The 20,635-nt window shown below is 52.9% G+C and overlaps 6 protein-coding genes across 6 annotated transcripts; 4 read left to right on the top strand and 2 right to left on the bottom strand.

The window, feature by feature from the left end:
- On the bottom strand, window positions 1-752 carry M431DRAFT_71916 (hypothetical protein; the record flags this gene model as incomplete). Its single annotated transcript, XM_024921965.1, has 2 exons — window positions 1-532; window positions 625-752. The coding sequence occupies 2 exons, from the start codon at window positions 750-752 to the stop codon at window positions 1-3; spliced, it is 660 nt and encodes a 219-aa protein (XP_024780556.1).
- A 492-nt stretch (window positions 753-1,244) lies between these two features.
- Window positions 1,245-1,509, top strand: M431DRAFT_489665 (hypothetical protein; the record flags this gene model as incomplete). The annotated part of the gene is made up of 2 exons (XM_024916711.1): window positions 1,245-1,368; window positions 1,409-1,509. The coding sequence occupies 2 exons, from the start codon at window positions 1,245-1,247 to the stop codon at window positions 1,507-1,509; spliced, it is 225 nt and encodes a 74-aa protein (XP_024780555.1).
- Window positions 1,510-2,525: 1,016 nt separating this feature from the next.
- On the top strand, window positions 2,526-3,087 carry M431DRAFT_199040 (hypothetical protein). Its single transcript, XM_024913300.1, has one exon. It carries the CDS (start codon window positions 2,702-2,704, stop codon window positions 2,981-2,983), a length of 282 nt encoding a protein of 93 aa, XP_024780554.1. The 5' UTR covers window positions 2,526-2,701; the 3' UTR covers window positions 2,984-3,087.
- Window positions 3,088-3,566: 479 nt separating this feature from the next.
- On the top strand, window positions 3,567-5,171 carry M431DRAFT_64903 (hypothetical protein; the record flags this gene model as incomplete). The annotated part of the gene is made up of 1 exon (XM_024921673.1): window positions 3,567-5,171. A coding segment is annotated over one exon (1,605 nt), but the record flags the coding sequence as incomplete, so codon positions are not given.
- Window positions 5,172-5,482: 311 nt separating this feature from the next.
- M431DRAFT_489663 (hypothetical protein) lies at window positions 5,483-13,668 on the bottom strand (the record flags this gene model as incomplete). Its single annotated transcript, XM_024916710.1, has 6 exons — window positions 5,483-7,685; window positions 7,782-7,993; window positions 8,070-8,101; window positions 10,468-10,734; window positions 10,801-13,477; window positions 13,558-13,668. The coding sequence occupies 6 exons, from the start codon at window positions 13,666-13,668 to the stop codon at window positions 5,483-5,485; spliced, it is 5,502 nt and encodes a 1,833-aa protein (XP_024780552.1).
- A 1,712-nt stretch (window positions 13,669-15,380) lies between these two features.
- Window positions 15,381-20,241, top strand: M431DRAFT_71648 (hypothetical protein; the record flags this gene model as incomplete). The annotated part of the gene is made up of 5 exons (XM_024921936.1): window positions 15,381-16,026; window positions 16,104-16,250; window positions 16,359-16,380; window positions 16,500-19,874; window positions 20,013-20,241. 5 exons carry the CDS (start codon window positions 15,381-15,383, stop codon window positions 20,239-20,241), a joined length of 4,419 nt encoding a protein of 1,472 aa, XP_024780551.1.
- Between the last annotated feature and the right edge of the window lie 394 nt (window positions 20,242-20,635).

Genomic DNA, 20,635 nt, shown 5'->3' with positions numbered 1-20,635 from the left:
TTATCCAAATGGTGCGTAGTATGATGAAGATGGGTGGTGCTGAGGAGGTGGCGGCCTGAATGTCCTTCGGTCTCGGGGCGCTGCGGCGGGTGCAGGGGTACGACGCTCCATGAGGGCATCGCGATCTGCGTGAAATTGAGACGGGGGAGCTATAGCAGGAGGAGGAGCGGAACCAGCACTGGCACTGATTGAGCCGGCTCGACGGCTCGGCTTTCGAGGAGGAGGAGCAGTCAGGGGAGGGTTCTTTACGGCAGCCTCGTCATCGGCGGGAAGGGTAAGTTCAATGAGGCTATAAAAGTATTCGAGGACTTCAGGATAACGTTGCACGCTGGCCTGCCAATCCTCATCGATGCCTCGCTTCAGAGTTGCCTGAGCTTCGGCGATCTGGTTTGGGTGTGGCGGCGCATTGTAATGGTAGAATGCGTGGGCAGTGATGTGGTCGAGATGAGCCGAGTGGGCCGTCTTTCGTCGCTCGGCAAGTTGACGGAAGTACTCAAGAATATAATCTTGAGCATGGGCCCTTACCCACGAACTATTATCTCACGGATTAGTGGACGCTAAGCCTCAGCATCAAGGGCGGTCAAGGTAGGGCAGTATAAAAGATGATGAAAGGGCCAAACCAACCGTATGTCACTATATATGGATCGCATCATGCGTTCCTCGGCCTGCTTAACGGCTACTTCGAGGCCTTTTGCCTCGCAGTCACAGGCCATCGAGGCCGGAGCATGGCATATGGCGCAGTCCGGATCCATCCTGATGAAGGACTTCCGCACCTTGGTATCTCTGGTATGCATCTTAGCAATGGGGTATCTTTAGGTTTTGGCGTGGAGGCGTTGTTTGGGTTGAAAGGTGTAATTGAGAGAAGATTCCAGGGAGAGACGGATAGGAAACAGAATACGGGCTAGTATTACACAGAAAGCATTCAGGCACGCGAGAGAAAGGGCACGGTGGGCTTGTTGGCAGGCAATCAACCGCAGTAGCAAGGCCTCACTCCCCCGTTGGTAAGCCCATAGACGGGCCTCATGGGGAATGCAAGTGGGAAAATCGGGAGATTGTGGCAGATATCGGATGGAAGATGTGGTATATGGGCAGAGAAGAGGAAGAGGAAGAGGGAGGGGAGGGGATGGAAGAGAAGGAGAATGCAAGAGAGAGAGTGAGAGAGAGAGACTGACCTGGTTGAGGAAAGGATAAGACAAGCAGAAGCAACGATAGAGTCACGCCAAGCGGTAAAGGGAATAGAGGAAATGCCAGCAGAAGCAGCGGCTGCTGTGCTAGATCAGAAGGCTGACGCTGTCTCGCCGGTGAGCTGGGATGTATCCTGCAAGCACAAGCACAAGCACAGCACAAGCACGAAGCAGCTCTGGAGGCGTCGGACCCAGGATGAAGCTTTCCGGAGGGGACCAGAAAGAGGGCCTTTGGGAGGGACAAGATCTCAAGGTCCGGGACCGAAGCGTGGGGAAGGCCAAAGGGCAGCTGCAGCACGACGAGCGTGTCCTGGGGGTCGAATGAGGAGGCGGCAGGTGGGTGACCAGCTGTCGTGGCTCGAATGCGGGATCGAGGAGCCTATGCAGGCTAGCCTAACGAGCAGCGAACTGGCCCAACGAAGATGAAGGTGCCCAAAGAGGAGAGGAGAGACTGTCGAGCAGGCGACGTCTTTTTTGTGGTGGCGAGAGGGCTTGGGGAGGGCAAAAGAGAGAAAATCCGAGATTGCAAAGAGCAGGCTGGGCTGAGTAATTAATTCCGCTGGGCTGCCAGAAAAGACACAGATGCAGAACAATGCCAGCTGGTTTTCGTACGTACGTGTAGTATCCCCAGGCCGTACAGTATCTGCCGTGGCCGAGACGCAGAGTCGCAGTCCGTCTTCCCGTAGCAGCACTTCGTACTTGTAATCTAAAAGGTGGCGGTCGATTCTTGCAGTCTGGATATGTGGCCGCTGGCGTCTCGTTGTCCGTGCAGCAATGGAGCCGCTGGTGTCACACAAGCAAGACACGACACACACACACACACAAGGGAGGCTGGTGGACCGACCGCTGACTTGTTGACCGTGGTGAGGAGAGAGATGGGCTGGTCTCATGCAGCGAAAACTCAGCAGGCGGATGGAGCCGGCAGAGGGCCAAACCGATTGACGGCGGTTCGTCTCACCAATCGGGTCTGGCCTAGTGAGACACTGATATCCTCTGCCTGCAGCGGCCCCGTCGTGTCCGTACCGGTGCCTTTTCTTTTGCTCTTTGCCTTGTGTTGCCTGCGGGCGTGCTGTGCCGTAGGCTATATGCTGTATGTATTATGTAGGTGCTTGCTGCGGGAATGCGGGCAAACAGGTGGGAAAGTCACCTGCGGATGGAGACGTTGAAGCCGCAAATCTGCGAGTAACAGCATCAGACAGCCAGGCCGATGAGCGGGCATCTAGGCTGCAGCCAGAGAGATTTCACCGCACTTTGTAGCATTGGGAAGCGGGCTCGAGCATGCACCGTCGAATCACGAGGGGCGGGACATGCATGGACGAGGCCCGCCGTTGGCCGGATTGCTTCCCTGTGGACAAGGCTGCGAGGAGCTAGAGGAACCCTAGCAGCCAGCAGAGGTCACGATGCGCTGACGATGCTGGGAAACTGGTGATGTGATGCGATGCTGGCTGGCAGAGATCTGCCATGCTCTCTCTGGCTGTTGACTCGTCTCTTGTCTGCTTCGCCCCTCCGCGAGAAGCATGCCGGCACCGAGTGCTTCTGTTGGCCGTACTCGTACATGGCACCGGCGATCTGATAGCTTCAGCAAATCAAATCACAAGCTGCCGGCCTCAATTCTGCACTCGTGCGTGCTTTTTCTCTTTCTCCTCTTCTCTTCGCTGTCACGGATTCGACATGGGGGACTGAAGAGCCAGGGTCCAGTGATTGGCCTCAAAGCGGGGGTGCGAGACAAAATGGAATCAAGCTTAGAAAAGTCGAGTGTTGATTACAGCGCAGTTGCTGTTGCCAGCTGGACTCGCTGAGTTGGCAACACCTGCAGCGTGTGTACAGGGTACATGCAAATGCACAAATCCAATGAGTGCAAACTGACTCATTCGTGCACGTCGCTGTGCATCTGTGCATTGAGTAGTCGTACAAACAACTGCTAGAGCTTGTAACAGCAACTCCAGCCTCCCGTCTTCTGCCTATTATTATAGCGGCTGATCAAGCTTCTGATGCTTGATTCAATTGAGCCTCTGATCGGCCTCCAAACCCCGCCATGCCCGCTATTATGCCGGCGCTGGTGGGGTCAAGCCCCGGCTACAGGCCGTAGTTACCACTAGAACCCCTCCATGGCCAGTGGGTGAGCCATTGAGTTCTTATCTTATCGGCGACGCAGCATCGTCAAAATTTCTGGTGCATCAATGTCGCATCATCAGAGACACCCGTATATAACCATGGGCAAGCAAATATAGCGGCGCACACAATCCCATCATGCCACCTCGGTGTCCCGGCCCGTCTCAGCTGCCTCTGGCGCCGTTCCTCTACCCGGCACTCTTTCGCCCTCGGCTCGTCCACTCTGCGCTGCTCCGAACGGCTCTCGCCCGCCACTCTTCGTCCTCTTCATCTCCCTTGAACAGCCTCCCCGAGTCACGACTGAATCCCGCACCGGACGACTATGCGGCGCCAAGCTTTGCGGATAAAGCAGAATTGACGCTTTATGCTGGTCGTGGAGGCAACGGTTGCGTCTCCTTCCAGCGAGAGGCGTTTCTCCCTGACGGTCCTCCCAATGGCGGCGATGGCGGCATCGGGGGCAATGTCTATATCCAAGCCGCGCATGGTGAAACCTCACTGCATAAATTAGCCCGCAGACGTTTTGTTCGTGCCGGGCGCGGAAGGCACGGGCAGGGAAGTGGAAAGGGAGGCATGCGAGGAGAGGACGTTGTCATTACCGTTCCCGTGGGCACAATCGTCCAGGAGATTGAGCGCCATGACCCAGCTGCCGAGGAGGAGATGGCCATGAAGGCATACAATGCCCTAAAGAAACAGAGGCGGCGCGAGCTTTTGGCTCAGCAGCAACTGGAATCACAGTTGAAAGCAGAAGAGGAGGCAGAAGAAGAAGAAGACGCCATGGATGAGCGACGCTCAAAGAAATACAGTCCCGAGGACGACTACGATCCAGACGCCGATGATCCGGAGCGGGAGAAGTGGCTTCTCTATCCTGGCATGTCCAAAAACGACATGAAATCAGCAGAATTTCCCAAGCTGCCCAAGCGGACTCGCTTCTTCCAGCAGCCTGCTGCGCCAGTCTATCTCGACCTCTCCAGACCAACGCCCACGCCTATTCTGCTAGCCGCAGGCGGCATCAACGGTCTCGGAAACCCTCATTTCACTTCGAGAAATCACCCCCGACCAGTCTTCGCCACCAAGGGCGATGAAGCCGTGACTATGAAAATCTCCTTAGAGCTCAAGCTGCTGGCCGATGTAGGTCTGGTGGGTTTGCCCAATGCCGGCAAAAGCACTCTCCTGCGAGCTCTCACCAACAGTCGCACGCGGGTCGGCAACTGGGCTTTCACAACTCTTCAACCCAACATCGGCACCGTCGTTTTGGACAGATACTCTGGCCATCCCAGCGTCAAACCGCGCCGCCACCGTTACCCATCTTCATCTCAGGAAGCTAGCACCGACGAATCCGCCCTGGGAGAGCCGCGGACACGGTTCAGTGTGGCAGACATCCCAGGTCTCATCGAAGGAGCTCATCTTGATCGCGGCCTCGGCATAGCCTTCCTCCGCCACGTCGAGCGCGCAGGTGTCCTCGCATTCGTCATCGACCTCAGCGCCGGCAATGCCGTCAAGGCCCTTCAATCCCTCTGGCGCGAAGTCAGCCTTTACGCCGAAATGCGTCAGGAAGAAGAACGTTCTCGCGAAATCGAGGCCCGAGTCGACTGGGATCTTGCTTCTCAGGTAACGCGCGGACCCGTCAACCTGATGGGCGCCTCATACGGCACTCCGCTGCCCATGCAGGAAGCACAAACTCGGACGCCGACGCTGCACATTGCGGGCAAGCCATGGTTTGTCGTCGCTACTAAGGCGGATTTATCGGACACGCAGGACAACTTCCGAGAGCTCAAGACGTATCTGGATGATATGACGGAGGGGCGAGAGCCGCACCCGAGTGGCGTTGAGGGAGCGTGGACAAACAGCTGTGCGGCTATTCCGGTCAGTGCGATTCACGGCCAGGGGGTTGACCGGATTGTTCACTGGACGGTTGGACTTTTGGATGAGTAGAGTTGTCGCATTCAAGATAGAGTTAAAAGTAGGACATGTACGATACGTACCCAGTATAGGATGGCAGCGCTTGTATGAATAGATGTAATCCCGACGAAAGAAGTGCTTACTAGTAGGTAGACAAACCGAAAATAATCCTATAGATATAAGTACCTAAATAGATGGTTCTAACAATTTCTTCCAAATAAGCTCCATTTGTACATTTTTTTTTTTCATCCTTGTCTCAGGGGTTGCAGCTATTACCACGATCCCATTTAATCAGATCCCTCTGGGGTGGGAATATCCTCCAGGTCAATCTCCTGCTGTTCCTCCTCCTGCTGCTGTTCTTCAGCCTCCTTCTTCTCCTTCCTCTGCAGACTAATGTTAATCAACGGTGAAGTGTCGTTAAACACCCTCAACAACATAGCCGACCGGTCCTCCTTAGGCAGCATCAAGTTCAGCGAATGAATGCTCTTCCACAGCGGAAGCGCCATCCTCTCCTGCCACTCCTGGTCGTCGCCCTCGGGCTCGACCCTCAGCACACAACATCCCATGCCGATGTCGCGCACTCGCTCGCCAATCTCCTCAAAGTTCTTCCACCCGCCGTCGCTGATCTTGGGGAACATCTCAATCAGGAGCTTGTGCAGCGTCTCCTTGTTGCGCAGCCGCACGATGCGGGTCTCGCCGACGTAGCCTTGCAGGATGGGCATGCCTTCGGCCTGGATGCGCCAGCGGCAAACTTCGGCCGAGGGGGCGTCCTGCTTCATGAACATGCGGACACCGCCGTGGATGAATTTCAGGCCTCGGCCCTCGTTCTCCGTGAGGATGTCGCGCATCAAGGCGGTGGTGTAGTAGATGGCCTTGGCAGGCTCTCCCATCTCGTTTCTCACCATGTATCGGTTGGTGGGAAAGCGGCTAGACAGTTTATAAAAGTCCTTGATGTTCTGGATAGTCGGGTGCTCGGGGTCGAGATACTTGAAGGGCTCCTCAACCGGCCCATTTCTCTTGGGCTTGCCTGGGCGGTCCTCGCGTTGTGTGGTAGGGGCGGGAACGGGAGTGGCGGCTGCTGAGCTTTCCTCTCCAGTTTTGGTCTTCTTCGCTGGTTGCTCTGCACCATCGTCAGTCTCCAGGGGGCGCTTGCTAGCGGCTGGGGAGGCATCATCCATTGGTTCATCCTCCTTCTTTTCTTCCGCTGCGGTAGACTCCTCTGGCTTTGCCTCGGTAGCAGGAGTGGCGAGGTTCTCAGAGGCTTCGTTTGCCCGGGCGGTCTCCTTTGCCTCGTTCTCCGGCTTCGCCTTGAACTCAGTCTTCTTCTCCAAAACGGTGATGAAGAAGCCACCGGTATCTTGCAGGTGAGGGTAGACTCGCATGCAGCGCTCCAAAGGCAGGTTGGTCCCCGCAGGGTCTGGGAACATGGATGACTGAAGTCGTCCAGGAATCACACCTTCGTTGCTCTCCTTGGCGAACTTCTCGACCTCCTCCCATGAGCTCCAAATCCTAGCGCTCTTGTCCATGATTTTCCACGTCTTCAGACCGGGTCGTCGCACGAGGCCAGGCAGCTGGTCACTAGAGTCAACAATCTCAACATTGTCCAAGCCACCACATCTCTCAATAGCAGCAGCAATGATCGATTCATTCTCAACTGGGTTCATGCTGCATGTCGAGTACACAACGCGGCCACCAACTTTGAGGAGCTGTAGGGCTCGGACCAGAATACGGATCTGGGTGACGTGCAGTCCCAAGGCACTACCCGGCTGCCAGTCCTTCCACAGGTTCGCATTCTTTCGTGCTGTTCCGTCTCCGGAGCAGGGAACGTCGGCCAGAATTCTGTCAAATTTGAGGTAGACAGGCTTGTTGTCGGTCGAAGGCAGCTTGATAGAGGGGAATTGGGTGGCATCGTGATTCATCACAAGGAGGTTAGGCGATGACAGTCTCTTAAGCTGATGGACAAGAAGATGGCCACGCTTGTAATCGGCATCGTTGGCGATCAGCAGGCCCGTGGCGCGACCGTTATCAGATGGGTCGGCCTCAAGATCGGCTTCGGCCTCGTCCTTGGTCTCATCACCGAGGTCCAAACCATCCTCCTTGGCGAATTCTCGCAGAACCTTCCTCACGCGAGACTCCTCGCCAACGTGGAGCATTTCCAGCAGCTGAGCAGACTTGCTTCCCGGTGCGGCGCACATGTCCAGCACAGTCATGCCTGGTCGGAGATCCATCAGAAGAGGAGGGATCATGCTGACGACTTCCTGTCTGCTGATGTTGCCAACACTGGTTTCAGAGACGAGGAACTTTTGGAAGGCCGCAAAGGGCGGGAACTTGCGAACAACGTTCTTGGGCGTAGTCATCCACCAAGCGAGTTCGTCGGGGTACCAGGACACTGGCTGAGGAGGGTCGACGGGACGGCCATCCTGGTGTTCAATCTTGACGATTTCGGGGATGTATCGGGATCGCAGAAGTCTCTCGACGGCGAGCGCATGGCTATGCGACAAAGGTTAGCGTTGAGCGCAGGTAATCAGACCGACGCAAAAGGATGGGTTGGGTAAAATCAGCATCAGCGCGCAAAGCACAACGTACCCCTTGGAGCCGCAGAAGCGGAAGCTGTTGGGCAGCTCGCGCTTCAATGCATCCCAGAACTGCGTCTTTTCCTCCTCAGGAAGCTGCAGCAGCGAATCGTAAAACTCCTGGAGCTTCTGGTTCTCTTTCTTGAGAGCAGGGTAGTCCCTCCAGCTTTGGCCGCGATCACCGCCTCCTCCGCGTCCACCACCGCCTCCACGACGTCCTTTTCCCTGTATATGAAAAATAAATCATCAGTATTTGACAATTGATTTCAATTGAAGCCACTGGTTCCTTGACGAAACTCACTCTGAATTTCTTGCCCATCGTTGCGATTTGACCTGCTGGCGTTTGGAGCTTGTGATGGTTGGAAATTTTACAGGATAGAAAATCTGGATGCCCCGCTGTATCGCGGGTAGAATGCGCTAAAGCCAGAGGGTGGGTGGCGCCAAACCTCCAAACTCAAAGACTAAGGGCGCTAAGGAATGCAGGTTGGTAGCATTTGATCCATCCATTGATGGATTGATGGATGCCTCCAGCCGTAGAATGCAAATAATATGGATGGCGAACGCAAACTCATCCAGAGAAGAATAATTATGAGATTTACTTCCACACCATCTGTTGCAGTCATTTTTAAACACCTATAGGGTATCTCTTCTATGACTACCTACGGTAGATGTATTTAATCTTCAATTAGCTGAGGCCCTCTCATATCTACATCTGGCAAACTTCACAAGATGAAGGGTAAGCTCTCTACCTAAAGTCGCCTGTTCTTGGCCCTCCTTTTTCTACCACTTTCTAGTGCTTGTATCAACAGCCATTGTTGAGAAAAGAGGCCCAGTGTCGCCATAATTGAGTTAAATGTGGCATATTGCTTGCCGTTGTCTTTCAAGCCATGTATATGAAAGGATTGTAGATGTCTAGACGATGTGGCCGGCTCGACAATCACTATGTGGTATCAGCTAGGAGTTAAAAACTACACTACAACATGCTTTCAGCTGCCCCTCTCCTCGATTCACCACATATTTGATACCAAGGAGATGCTGGCAAGCGATATCGAGGTCATTAAATCTTGCCCAAAAACATGGCGGAAGGGGTTGAGCTCGATCAGCTCTTGAATACCGGATTCAAATTGTTATCGAAATGATCGATGAAACACTGGTGATTATTCATCGACTTTTCTTCGAATTTTGCCTTGATACAACGATAGATAGTTGGGCGTAACTATCAGGGCCAGCTGCCGTCCAGCCCAGATAATTGCTTCGATCGTGATCTTGGAAAGACGTTGACCAACGTTGACCAAATTTCTTTGGTACTTAATGCCTTCATAAATTTGGATTGCAATCTCCTTTACCAATATGCTTAGGTTATGATATCAACCGATCATACCATGCCTGATCTATCATCGACTGGCGTATGATTCTAGCACTATTGACATCCTTTATCACAGATTCCATTCTCCCAACTGCCTTCTTGAATAACGTACTTATTACCTATACCTTGACTTTCAAATACAAGAGATTTTTAATCACGCTTGAGCAATGAGTCCAACCAACAACCTTTAAAACACTTTGTATTTCAACCATTGGCGATTCAGAGCTTTCAACCATTGGCGATTCAGAGCTCCCCTCCTCCTCTCATCAGGCATCCATTTCAGCCTCATCTCAGGAGTAATGCCATCAACTCCAGTTGACGCAAGAAAAAGTCCCTATACAAACACGATTGGCCAACTGCAAGTACATTCACTTCATCCTCCACCCAAAGATACATCACTTACAGTACCTATACCTTCAATTCACTTTCACTTCAGCCCTCCAGGCAGCAGCCTCACCTGCCCAACTTCACCGCCCACATCTTCGTGCGCACAGACCACCTCCGCCCGACTATATATCATCCTCCTCTCCTCTTCCCTTTCAGTTCTCTTTTCTTCTTTTCTTCTTCATACTTACCTTGCTTAAGTACTTTGTCCGAGATCAAGAAGTCGGAGTACTAGTATGGAGGGCCTGCATTGCACATCGCGGAGTCAACTCCTTGCTCCATTGTCCTTCGGGGCCATGGGAGGCGCAATTTTTGATTTTGAAAAGCTTCGGCTCTTTGTTTTCATTGTGTTGCTTCTGCTTGCGGAAGCCACGAAGAAGACGTCCCTTGATTTTTCAAGGTGCCGTTGTCTCGTGATGGGAGACGGGTCAGATGGGTCGTAATCGCGTAGCATGGTCAACAGCAACCAGAAATACACTTAGTCGTGATGTGTAGAATGGAATCTCAAACTGTTGCATTTATCGCTGGCATTCCTTCCTCTTTCACGTCCATAGATTCTCGACTTTCGAGGCGCTCGAGTTCCGCTGCTATCTCGCGTTGGGTTTGTTCGTCGACGATGCCGTGTCCAGTTGGTGACATCTAACGTGGTTGGTATGATGTCGGTGTCTCCATCTCTGTCGTGCTCGATAGACGCCTTGGCAAATTGCAGAGTCTTGTATTCGATCAGTCTTTTGGTGAGTGGTGCGGAGTAGTTTCTCATATCATCCCCTTGTCGAGTCACATCGTGCACACCACAAACGAATTTTGCCAGACCAAATGCATTATTTTCATCCGCTCATCTATCTATCTATTATGTACCTTTTAAAAATCACAGCTCATCACGTCCTTGGGCTTCTCAAAAAGCTCACCACGCCGCTGCAATATCCAACCAAATCATCCAGCCTATTACATTCCTTCTCCTGCTGTCCCTTCCACTCTTCAAGAGCCTTGAGCAGCGTCTTGTTTTCCATCACCATATCAAAGTGAAGTCGGAGGAACACCGTCATCCACGCCTGCGTCAGCTCGTAATCCTTTCGCGCCTGTAACCGTGTCGTAAGAGCTCGGATAAAGTGGAGGAGCTCGTTGGAGTCGTCATCCTCGCCCAGGGAAAGCGACCGAAGCTCAAGATCCGCAGTCGAGGGAGAGAGTGATTTGAGGTGCTCAATAAAATCATCGTCTGGTAAAAAGAGAAGAATGTCAGTGCTTTTAGCTTGGTAACGTCTGGAAAGAAAAAAGAACTTACAGTTGCCGTTGGCAGCGCCAGCACGCAGCTTCGATGTGAATGTTTCCTCAAATCGAGCCTTGTCGTATCTACTGATACGAGACTTGCTCCCGTTTTCTGGTTCATCTTCTCCGTCCTTGGCCCCAGGCACTTGCGCCCCGGATGTGGATGGCAAGAAGAAGGGCGCCTTTTCGGGGAGCTTAGGTGCCTCCGTCGGCTTATTGCGCTCTTTGATCAGATCCAGGTGGAGCAGCGTCTGCCATCTGCTCTTAGGAACCAAACTCAGCGTCATCAGGTCAGCACTGATTTGATCGACAGTAGGCGCGAGGACGCCAACGTCTTCTTCTGCCTTGTCCTCCTCAAATGCTGCCTCCAGCAAGCCAAGGTTTCCTTCTCCGGACGTCGTAGGTGCAGTCACCAAGTCGATTTCAGCTTCGGATATCTGGCGAGTTGGGACGTGTTTATACAGAGCCTTGTTCGTCCATATCGTAACACCAGGGCTGTCTTCCAGAGCCGCAGCCAGGTACTCGCCTGTGTATGACATGGCCACAGCTTTGCAAGGCTTCTCCAGTCGAATAGCGTCGATGAGATGGCTGGTGGGTAGATCCCATATCCTTATCACCGAATCGCGAGAGGCGGCAATGATCCACCTTCCGTCGTTTGAAAAGCAAAAGTCGTTGATGACATCTTTGGGACCCCAGAATTCTCGAATGGTCTTTTTTGTTTCCAGGTCGACAACTCGAATGGAAAGGTCATCGCAAGAAAAGGCCAAGAGGTTGTTAGCAGGGTGGTAACGGCAGCCAGTCGGGAATGTCATGGGCGCCCAGTCCAACTGCTCCAAGAGGGTTCCTGTCAAGAAATCCCAGAACTTGATCTTGCCGTCCAGCGCACAAGACACCACAGTCTTGTTCATAGAATCAACAACCAGGCCAGTGATGGCCTGGGTATGCTTGCCAACACCGGCGGGATACTTTCGGTTGCTTTCGCTTTGCAGCTGAACAACGTCATCTGCCTGTCGAAGCTGCTGCATTTTCAGCTGACGAGCTTGTGCTGGCGTCAACTTGGAGGGGAAGCGTTGGCGGTGGACACCAGACTGAAGATTGTACATGTCGATGCCACCAGCCCCGGAGCCGACCAATGCAAACGTTCCGCAGGGACTGATAGCAACAGTTGTGACGTTGGTGCCATCGCCAGTTGGGAATGCCCAGCGACCAGCTCTCTTTCGACCCCAGAACCAGGTGCGGGCAAAAGGGTCACCTTTATGAGCGGTGACAACACTCTCCCAGCCCGTCATTCCGCTAATCTCTGCGTCCATCTTCTTCTTGGGGTCTCGTCCCTTCTGCCAAATCTCCTGCTTGCCAGGCAAGGCGCCAATACCACCATCGCGGTTAAGTGAAGTGGCAATGCATGTGATTTCGGGGGCTTTAAGGTCCTCCAGTGTTGTCGTTGGGCCATGTGCGAGAGCATTGCTGGCCAGGATACCAATCTTCTTTGCCTTCTTCCGTATGTTACCCTGACTCAGCTCTGTGCTCTGACCATCGCGACGCATGCTCCATCCCCAGAGACTCCTATCCTTGCCACCGCTGATAATCCATTTATTTCCGGCTTCAGCACCATCGAAATCGGAGGGTAAGAATTGGAGGCAATTGACAGGACCAGAATGTCCGCTCCGGGAGTGCAGGATTCTTGGGATAGGAGAGAAAGGCGTCTCATCAAAGATCCATGACTTGAGAGAGTTGTCTCGGCCGCTGGATACAATGACTGCCTGACCAGCCAAAAATTCAACTTTGCTGATGCCACCGCGGACGTCACCGCCCTCACCTGAAGGTGGGTTGTGGGCACTTCGAAGGACTCCCATAACACGACCTCCCTTATTCAGATCCCAAAAGGTAATATCGCCTGAGGACGGTGTAGCGGTGGCCATGACACCATCTTTTCTGCCATCATGTCCAGCTCCCATACCATCGGTTCTGAACGATATCGAAGTAATAGGGGCCTCTGGGCTTCCAGCTTCGACTTGGAGAGCGCGCTTATCGGTGAGTACATTGGTGATGACTAGGGTACCGCTTGAGTAGGCGATGGCCAACAAGGAGAGAGCCGGAGTGGGTTCGAGACAAGTTACGGCGCCAGAGTCGGGGGAGGGAGGTAAAATGGTGTATATCAGCTTTCCAGTGCTGACGTTCCAGATCTCGACCCAACCATCTTTGCGACCAACGAAGATCTTGTTGAGGAATGTAGGCATGGTGACGACGCCGCTGGTGATCTCATGGCCGCCTTTGGCAGCAGCCATGGTGTGGATAGTAGTGTAATGCTCGAGTGTCGCGGTTTTGAAAACCTCAATCCGCGTCTTCGCGCAAGCGATGAACCAGGTTCCAAAGATGGTGATTTGCTGGATTGGCTCTGTCAGGTCGCTGGGGAGAGCTACCTCATCAATCTTTCTACCTCTTTGGAAGACCCAAAGGCCCTGAGGTTCGCCATCCTGCGATCCACCCCATGCGGCAAAGACCTTCTTTCCCCAGGCATACGTAGCAGTGATATCCGCAAGTGTCTGTGGCCGGGTGACAAAGACTAGGTTGAGACCTCGGAGCAAATCGTACGTCTGCAGAGACCGGCCGACCGATGTTGTAATTTGGAAAGTAGTCTTTCCCAATGGAAAAGACGTAAAAGGAATACTCGATGGAGAGACAAGGCCGACAGTCTGCAAAGTAAACAGTTAGAGTCATGTATCTAGTTGCTAAAAGCTATTTTTCATAGGAAGAGCGCATCGCATATACGTACTCGGAATGGAGCAAAGATTCGGGAGGAATTGCTTGAGGGTTGAGGCGCATTGGCCAAAGTCGACACTTTCTGGCGCTTTGCCAGCGGCCCATCGGGATCGGAATGCGGCATCTTTACGCTGGTGTTGTGCAGCGTTTCGCGATTCGTCGTCGAGAGCAGCACTCAACTTGTCGTGGATCTGTAAATTTTTGGCGGTGATGGATACTGCCGTTTTCTGCCGCTTACCTAATGAATCGCTAGCCATTGCAAGTGGCTGGAGCGCATGTCCCCGCCACATGACACCGCCACATGCCCTCCAAGTCAGCATCATGCACATGTAGACGATGTGTTTAAAGAATTCATCCGAAGTGTGTAGCACAAATCATTCCCTTCATTGTGATATCTTTGCGCAGCATCATACTGAGAGAGGACAGATGCCCTTGGCTGCTTGAAAAGAATCTACGCTTTAGAGATTACGGATGCGCAGGTTAATACGAACGCTTATAGCAAGATCTCTAGATTCTGCAAAGTGTCAATAAATACTTCAGAGCTTCAACTTCGTATTCATCTTCAGCAAAGTCTCTTTAATCGCCATAGAGCCAACCACATGTGTCGGATGACCACCTTTTCGATGCATTTGAATCTTCGGTGCGGTTACACAGATGGCATCTGCTGCCTCTCCGGTGTTGTAGGCTAAAAACCTCATCACAGTGCTCTATGTACGAGTCCATCCCCAGACTGCAGCGCAAATCAATGAGATAAACAGACCCTCACAACACAGGCTTGTCATGGTAGCTCGACGACGGCCTCACCGCTAAGTGGATTTGGACGTCAAGTAGCGATTCTGTTGGTTGGTTTTGCTCAGACTTGTCCCCTTGCAGCCCCAGGGCATCAATTTCCATTCGCCAATTCAACCTTTGCCCCTCCGTTGTAGCTTGTTCCCTCTTTTTCTCTGACTTGGTGCCAAGCATATCCTTGTCTTTCGCGGTGCTCAGCTCCCGATTTGCCCCTCGTTAGCTGACGCTGCATGTGGCTTGGGCCAATGAGGCCTCAGCAATCGCCTCCATCAGGGACCGTCCAGAAGGCTACAGAAGGGAAAAAAAAAAAATTATTCCAAGGACGCCGCCACCGAGACTGTCTGCACAGTAGCCAGTTACACTTTTGACAAGGTTCGATGTAGGTACATATATACACTGAGGAAGGCAATGCCCTTTAATTCTTCTTCTCCCATCTGAAGGCTCTCTTTCTTTCAATCCAGCCTTTTATCATAATCCTTATTCAATTCCAGCCACCACGTGTCTTGCTGCAGCGTGTCAACTCGCCGCTCTCGGATGATGTCACCGCCCGCCCGTATCTAGCACCGGACGATTGCAGCCCAGCTCCTGCAAAGTATTGACTGCATAGAGTGGGTTCCTCCCGGATCCCGTTCGGCGAGAAGACTCCAGTCTTTTCTTTTCCTCCTGCTTACCTCCAGATCGTTAGTCGATAGACTATTTCCCCTCCGCCAGCCCGTCCAAGGCTTCTTTCTGCTGGCAAGCCTCCGCCACTATCATATCATGGACCCTTCCAGTGCCAGCTTCAGCGATCCCGCTATGGGGAACGAAGAGGCTCCGCTGCCACCGCCGTCAGAAGCTTCGTACGACGCCAGTGCCGCCAATTCCTCGCCGTACACCTTGCCGTCCCAGCCCTCGAGGCAATCCCGCAGCGTGTCTGTTTCCTCCTTCACGGGCTCAGTCAGCAGCAAGAGCCGCTATGCCGAGCCGGGCACCTCCGACGTCCACGCCGAACGATCTAGCTTCTCCAGCAGCCCTCACTCTTCCAATTTTCTCAAAGGCGCTCGATCGATGAGTTCATACAGTCGACGACACTCGGCCGCTTCCGAAGCCCTGACTGAGGAACTCTACCTGGGAGAATCTCAGCAGAGCCAGGTCTTCTTTGACAACGATACTCCTCGGATTCGCCCCAACCCAGATGTTCCAGCCAACCACTCGGCTCTCCCCGAACCCGCTCTGACTACCAAGTCGTCGTTTTCGGATTCTCATTCAATTCGATCGAAGCGTCTGTCCGGAACATCGTTGTATTCATTGGCTTCGGCACGTGGCGTCATCATCAGCCCATCGCAATCGCAATCGCAAGCCAATCCAGCGTCTGATCAAGGACCGCCTCCGCGATCGGTACCAAGTCTGATGTCGTCCGGAAAAGCGCCAGCCTCGGCCCAACCTGAAGCCGCATTGTCTAGCGTCACCGTCACCACCTCTTCAGGAAGCCAGTCGGGACATGGGTCGCCTAATACTCACAGCCTCGCGGCCAGAGATTCGCAGCCGCCGCATCTTGATCTCGTCAGGCGAAACCAACGATCCGAAACCATGCGAACTACCCAGCCCGATCGTTCTCGGAGTAGAGCAAAGAGACGGTTCAGTGGAAGCACTGCATACAGCAGTCAGAGCCCAAGTAGTGAACGAGGACCGCACCATCGAGAGAAAGAAGAAGGTTCGTGTGGAATCGATTGTCGATCGGGCAAGTCTCCCGCGTTGGATTGTCCATTGTAGCTGACAACAATGCTTCAGTCAAACCCGCGCCGCTAGGTGTTATTGGCATTTGCGCTCTCGATATCAAAGCCAGAAGCAAGCCGAGCCGGAACATTCTGAATCGCCTTATAGCGAACCGCGAGTTCGATGTGGTGGTTTTTGGTGACAAAACCATTCTCGATGAAGGTATGACATTTCTTCGAATTCCCCAGCCTCCGATTAGAAAAAAATACAGATCGTCTTTAATGTTTTCTTGAAAAGGATGGTGGTACTAACAGAAAGTTTTTCGTATAGAGGTTGAAAATTGGCCAATGTGGTGAGTAATTCCCTTCTCGGTCAGCGTAAAGAGGATAGTGGCATGATCCCCTTGGCGTATCAACCAGATGACAAAAACAACAGACCACAGAACACGCAATATTTGCTAACAGTTTTCAGTGACTATTTAATATCATTCTACTCCGATGGATTTCCCTTAGAAAAGGCCATTGCATATATAAAGACGAGGAAGCCCTTCTGTGTCAACGATGTGCCGATGCAAAAGATCCTCTGGGACAGGCGTGCGTGCTTGCGTCTGCTGGACAAGATTCAGGTTCGCACGCCAAAGCGGCTTGAAGTGACACGGGACGGTGGCCCAAAGGTTCTCACTCCAGAAATGTCAAAATATATCAGGGAAGTGTCCGGAGTGACACTGGAACCCGCTGACCCGGAAAATACTCCACCACCAACAAAGGTTGAACTTCTAGACGATGGAGACGTTCTCAGCGTCGATGGAGCCCTTCTCAAAAAGCCCTTTGTAGAGAAACCAATTAGCGGCGAAGATCACAACATCATCATATATTTTCCAAAGAGCTCTGGAGGAGGAGCACGGAAGTTGTTCCGAAAAGTTGGAAACAAGAGCTCTGAATACATTCCCGAGCTCAACGTCCCTAGAGCTATCTCCGAACCCGAAGGCAGCTACATCTACGAAAGCTTTATGGAAGTGGATAATGCGGAGGATGTCAAGGCATATACTGTTGGTCCTCAGTACTGCCATGCGGAAACCCGCAAGTCTCCCGTTGTCGATGGCATCGTCAGACGAAACACGCACGGCAAGGAGCTGCGCTATGTGACGAGTCTCGGTGCGGAAGAACGAGAGATTGCTCGCAAGATTTCGACTGCTTTCGGACAGAGGGTCTGCGGATTCGATTTGCTCAGAGCTTCGGGAAAGAGCTATGTCATTGACGTCAACGGCTGGAGCTTTGTCAAAGACAATGAGGACTATTACGAGCATTGCGCCAGCATTCTAAAGGATGTCTTCATTAAAGAAAGAATCCGCCGTGGCGGCATAACACCGCCGCCTGTTGCTTCTCCCGCCCCGTCTTCGGATGCCGACCCTATGGCGAAAGCAGGACAGACGATTACAGAACACGAACAATCAGGAGGCACAAACACCACCGGGGCTACCACCAGCCAGCCCATATCTGCGGCGAAGCCAAACAACAGCACGACACAAGCTGAACAACCTAGTCAAGCTGAGTCGGCACTAGTCCCCCCTAGCGGTACGGCATCGCCAACCATAGAGAGTGCGCGGGCGTCCGTTGGCCAGAGCTCGGCAGGGAGCCCCTTGCTTCCACAGCCGTTGCTACCGCCCTCAGATGTTTTGTCACCCAGTGTTTTGTCATCAACTCCCAGGTCCAGCAAGGATGCATCACAATCTCCTGCTGGTCCATCAGCGCAGGAAGAAGACGTGGCTGAACCTACGCCTCCCCCTCCCCCTCCTCCAAAGCACTCGTGGAAGTTGAAGGGCATGGTTTCAGTTATCAGACATGCGGACAGGACTCCCAAGCAAAAGTACAAGTTTACTTTCCACACTGAGCCTTTCATCGATCTCCTAAAAGGCCACCAGGAAGAAGTGCTCCTTATTGGAGAGCCCGCCCTGGCGAGCGTGATACAGGCTGTAGATGTTGCCTACATACAAGGTGTTGAGGACCGAGAAAAACTTCGATCTCTCCGAAATGTCCTTGTTAAAAAGGGAAGCTGGGCTGGAACCAAGGTGCAGATCAAGCCCATGTTCCGCAAGAAGAAGAAGGAGCCAGTGCCGGAAGCTGAGGAAGCTCCCCAGCCGGGCCAAACCGGCGATAGCACGCCCCTGGTCCCAGGAGACGATGCAGATAAAGCTGAGGGGCGATCATCCAAACGGCATGATTCAGTTTCAGAAGTCACCATGTCGAAGTTTACCGCCGCGGAAGAGAGCCTAGTCCTCGACAAGCTTCAGCTCATTGTCAAATGGGGTGGCGAGCCGACCCATTCGGCAAGGTACCAATCACAAGAGTTGGGAGAGAACATGCGTAATGATTTGATGCTGCTCAACAGGGATATCCTCGACGAGGTCCACATCTATAGCAGCTCCGAGAGGCGAGTTACTGCTAGCGCACAGATCTGGGCATGCTCCTTCTTAGGCGAAAAAGAGCTCCCGGAAGACTTCATCACCATCCGCAAGGACCTTTTGGATGACTCTAATGCCGCCAAAGATGAAACAGACAAAGTCAAGAAGAAGCTTAAGGGGCTGTTGCGCGAGGGTAATGAACGTCCAGCACAGTTTGCCTGGCCTGAGAACATGCCGGAGCCCTCAGAAGTGCAGAACCGGGTCGTTCAACTAATGAACTTCCACCGCCGAGTGATGCAATACAATTACGGTAAACTGCAAAACAGCAACGCTGCCACGTCCCTTACTGCCATCTCAAGCTCCAGCACCGAGAAGCTCAATGGGGAGGGATCGAGTTCGTCGCTTTCGTCAGCACTATCGCAAGCTAATGCAGTCACCAACATTCAGCCCAGATGGTGTTGCGGAGAAGACGCGGATCTCTTCCGCGAGAGGTGGGAGAAGCTCTTTACGGAGTTTTGCGACGCAGAGAAGGTGGATCCTAGCAAGATCTCTGAGCTCTACGACACGATGAAGTTTGACGCCTTGCACAACCGGCAATTTTTGGAGTGGGTGTTTACCCCGCCGCGAAGCATGCTTGAGGAGGAGTATGGCGTCAAAGATGGTAAAACGAAGGACGGCGAGGATGTCGCTGCTGGCAAAGGGTCGTCGTCGGCGGCGGATGACGGCAAGGCGACAGGGGCAACTCCCGACAACTCAGACAAGGCTGACAGCTCCAACCGGTCGGCAACAGTACGCAAGCTCTTCCGGCGAAGATCCTTTCTCAATGGCCTCCGCCACATGAATGACGAGGCGCCCCCTGAGCAGTACTTTAGGCTGTATAAGAGCAATAGCGGCGCGGCGGATAAGACGGATCCACGGAACGAACCGCTTCAGGAGCTGTACCGGCTGGCCAAGATTCTGTTCGATTTCATCTGCCCGCAGGAGTACGGCATCTCGGATAGCGAGAAGCTGGAAATCGGACTTTTGACATCCCTGCCCCTCCTCAAGGAGATTGTCCAGGATCTGGAGGAGATGCAGGCCTCCAACGACGCAAAGTCCTTCTTCTACTTCACCAAAGAGTCGCACATCTATACCCTGCTCAACTGCATCATCGAGGGCGGCATCGAGACCAAGATTAACCGCAGTACCATCCCTGAGCTGGACTATCTCTCGCAGATTTGCTTTGAGCTGTATGAATCGGAAGTCAACCCGCCTCCCGAGGAGGGCGACGAGCCCGCTTTTGCTTATAGCATCCGCATCACCATCAGCCCTGGGTGCCATGTCTTTGATCCCTTGCACGTGCAGCTGGATAGCCGGCACTGCATCGGATGTGCGCCGCGGCGCAGTCTCACGCCCCATCTAGATTGGCTGCATGTCATCAAGACCCTACGCGCCAAATTCAATCAGTATGCTATTCCCCCTTTAATTCCCCTCTTCCCGTCCCTTTAGTTTTCGGCTCTTGTCTCGTATAAGCTTGTCTTGTTTTCGCTTTGTCAGTGTTCCCGTCAAGAAAGTACTGTGGCTAACATGTTTATGATGTAAAGGGTCAAACTGCCAAAGACGTTTCTCGCCATCAACTTGTCAGATGCTTTCACCTTTGAAGAGCTCGAAAGACATGGAAGCGATCAAGAGGGGGGCCTTGAAATGAAGTCAACCCATGTAAGGGATAAGGCACCCGCTGATGCCGGCAACGAAGAAAGCAGCTGTGCGGTCGTCGACGACGAAGCTGCTCCTATCCCCGAACACGAGGGTCCCATTGTCAATCCCACTTGAATGCTTAATTAGTTTAGCCCTATAGGGCGAGACAACGATCATGCCTTGGTGGGGATGACAGCGATGCCCTGGCTTCAGAATAACCTTGATTCTCTTTCCTTTTTTCTCGTTCTACTAGGGGATGTGAGGGTGTTTTTCTATCCTTGCTGGGGTACCCATACATAAGACAGCTCTTCCTAGGGCTGTCGGCGTCTTTTCCTCTCGGACTCTACTTTTTGACGACGATACTCGTTGTTTAAGAGTCATTGAAACATGCCACGCCCTGATGATGAAGCCGAGGCTTGCCGACACAGCCGCCAATACTACAGAAATCGTTCCAAACGTCATGTGTTCTGATTCAGCCTCCGTTGTGACATGTCGGAAATATCCGCGTTCAGGGCCCGGGGCGTCTCGG

This window comes from Trichoderma harzianum (genome assembly GCF_003025095.1).
Source record: "Trichoderma harzianum CBS 226.95 unplaced genomic scaffold M431scaffold_1, whole genome shotgun sequence".
Taxonomy (NCBI): domain Eukaryota; kingdom Fungi; phylum Ascomycota; class Sordariomycetes; order Hypocreales; family Hypocreaceae; genus Trichoderma; species Trichoderma harzianum.
This window is presented reverse-complemented; position numbering and strand designations above follow the sequence as displayed.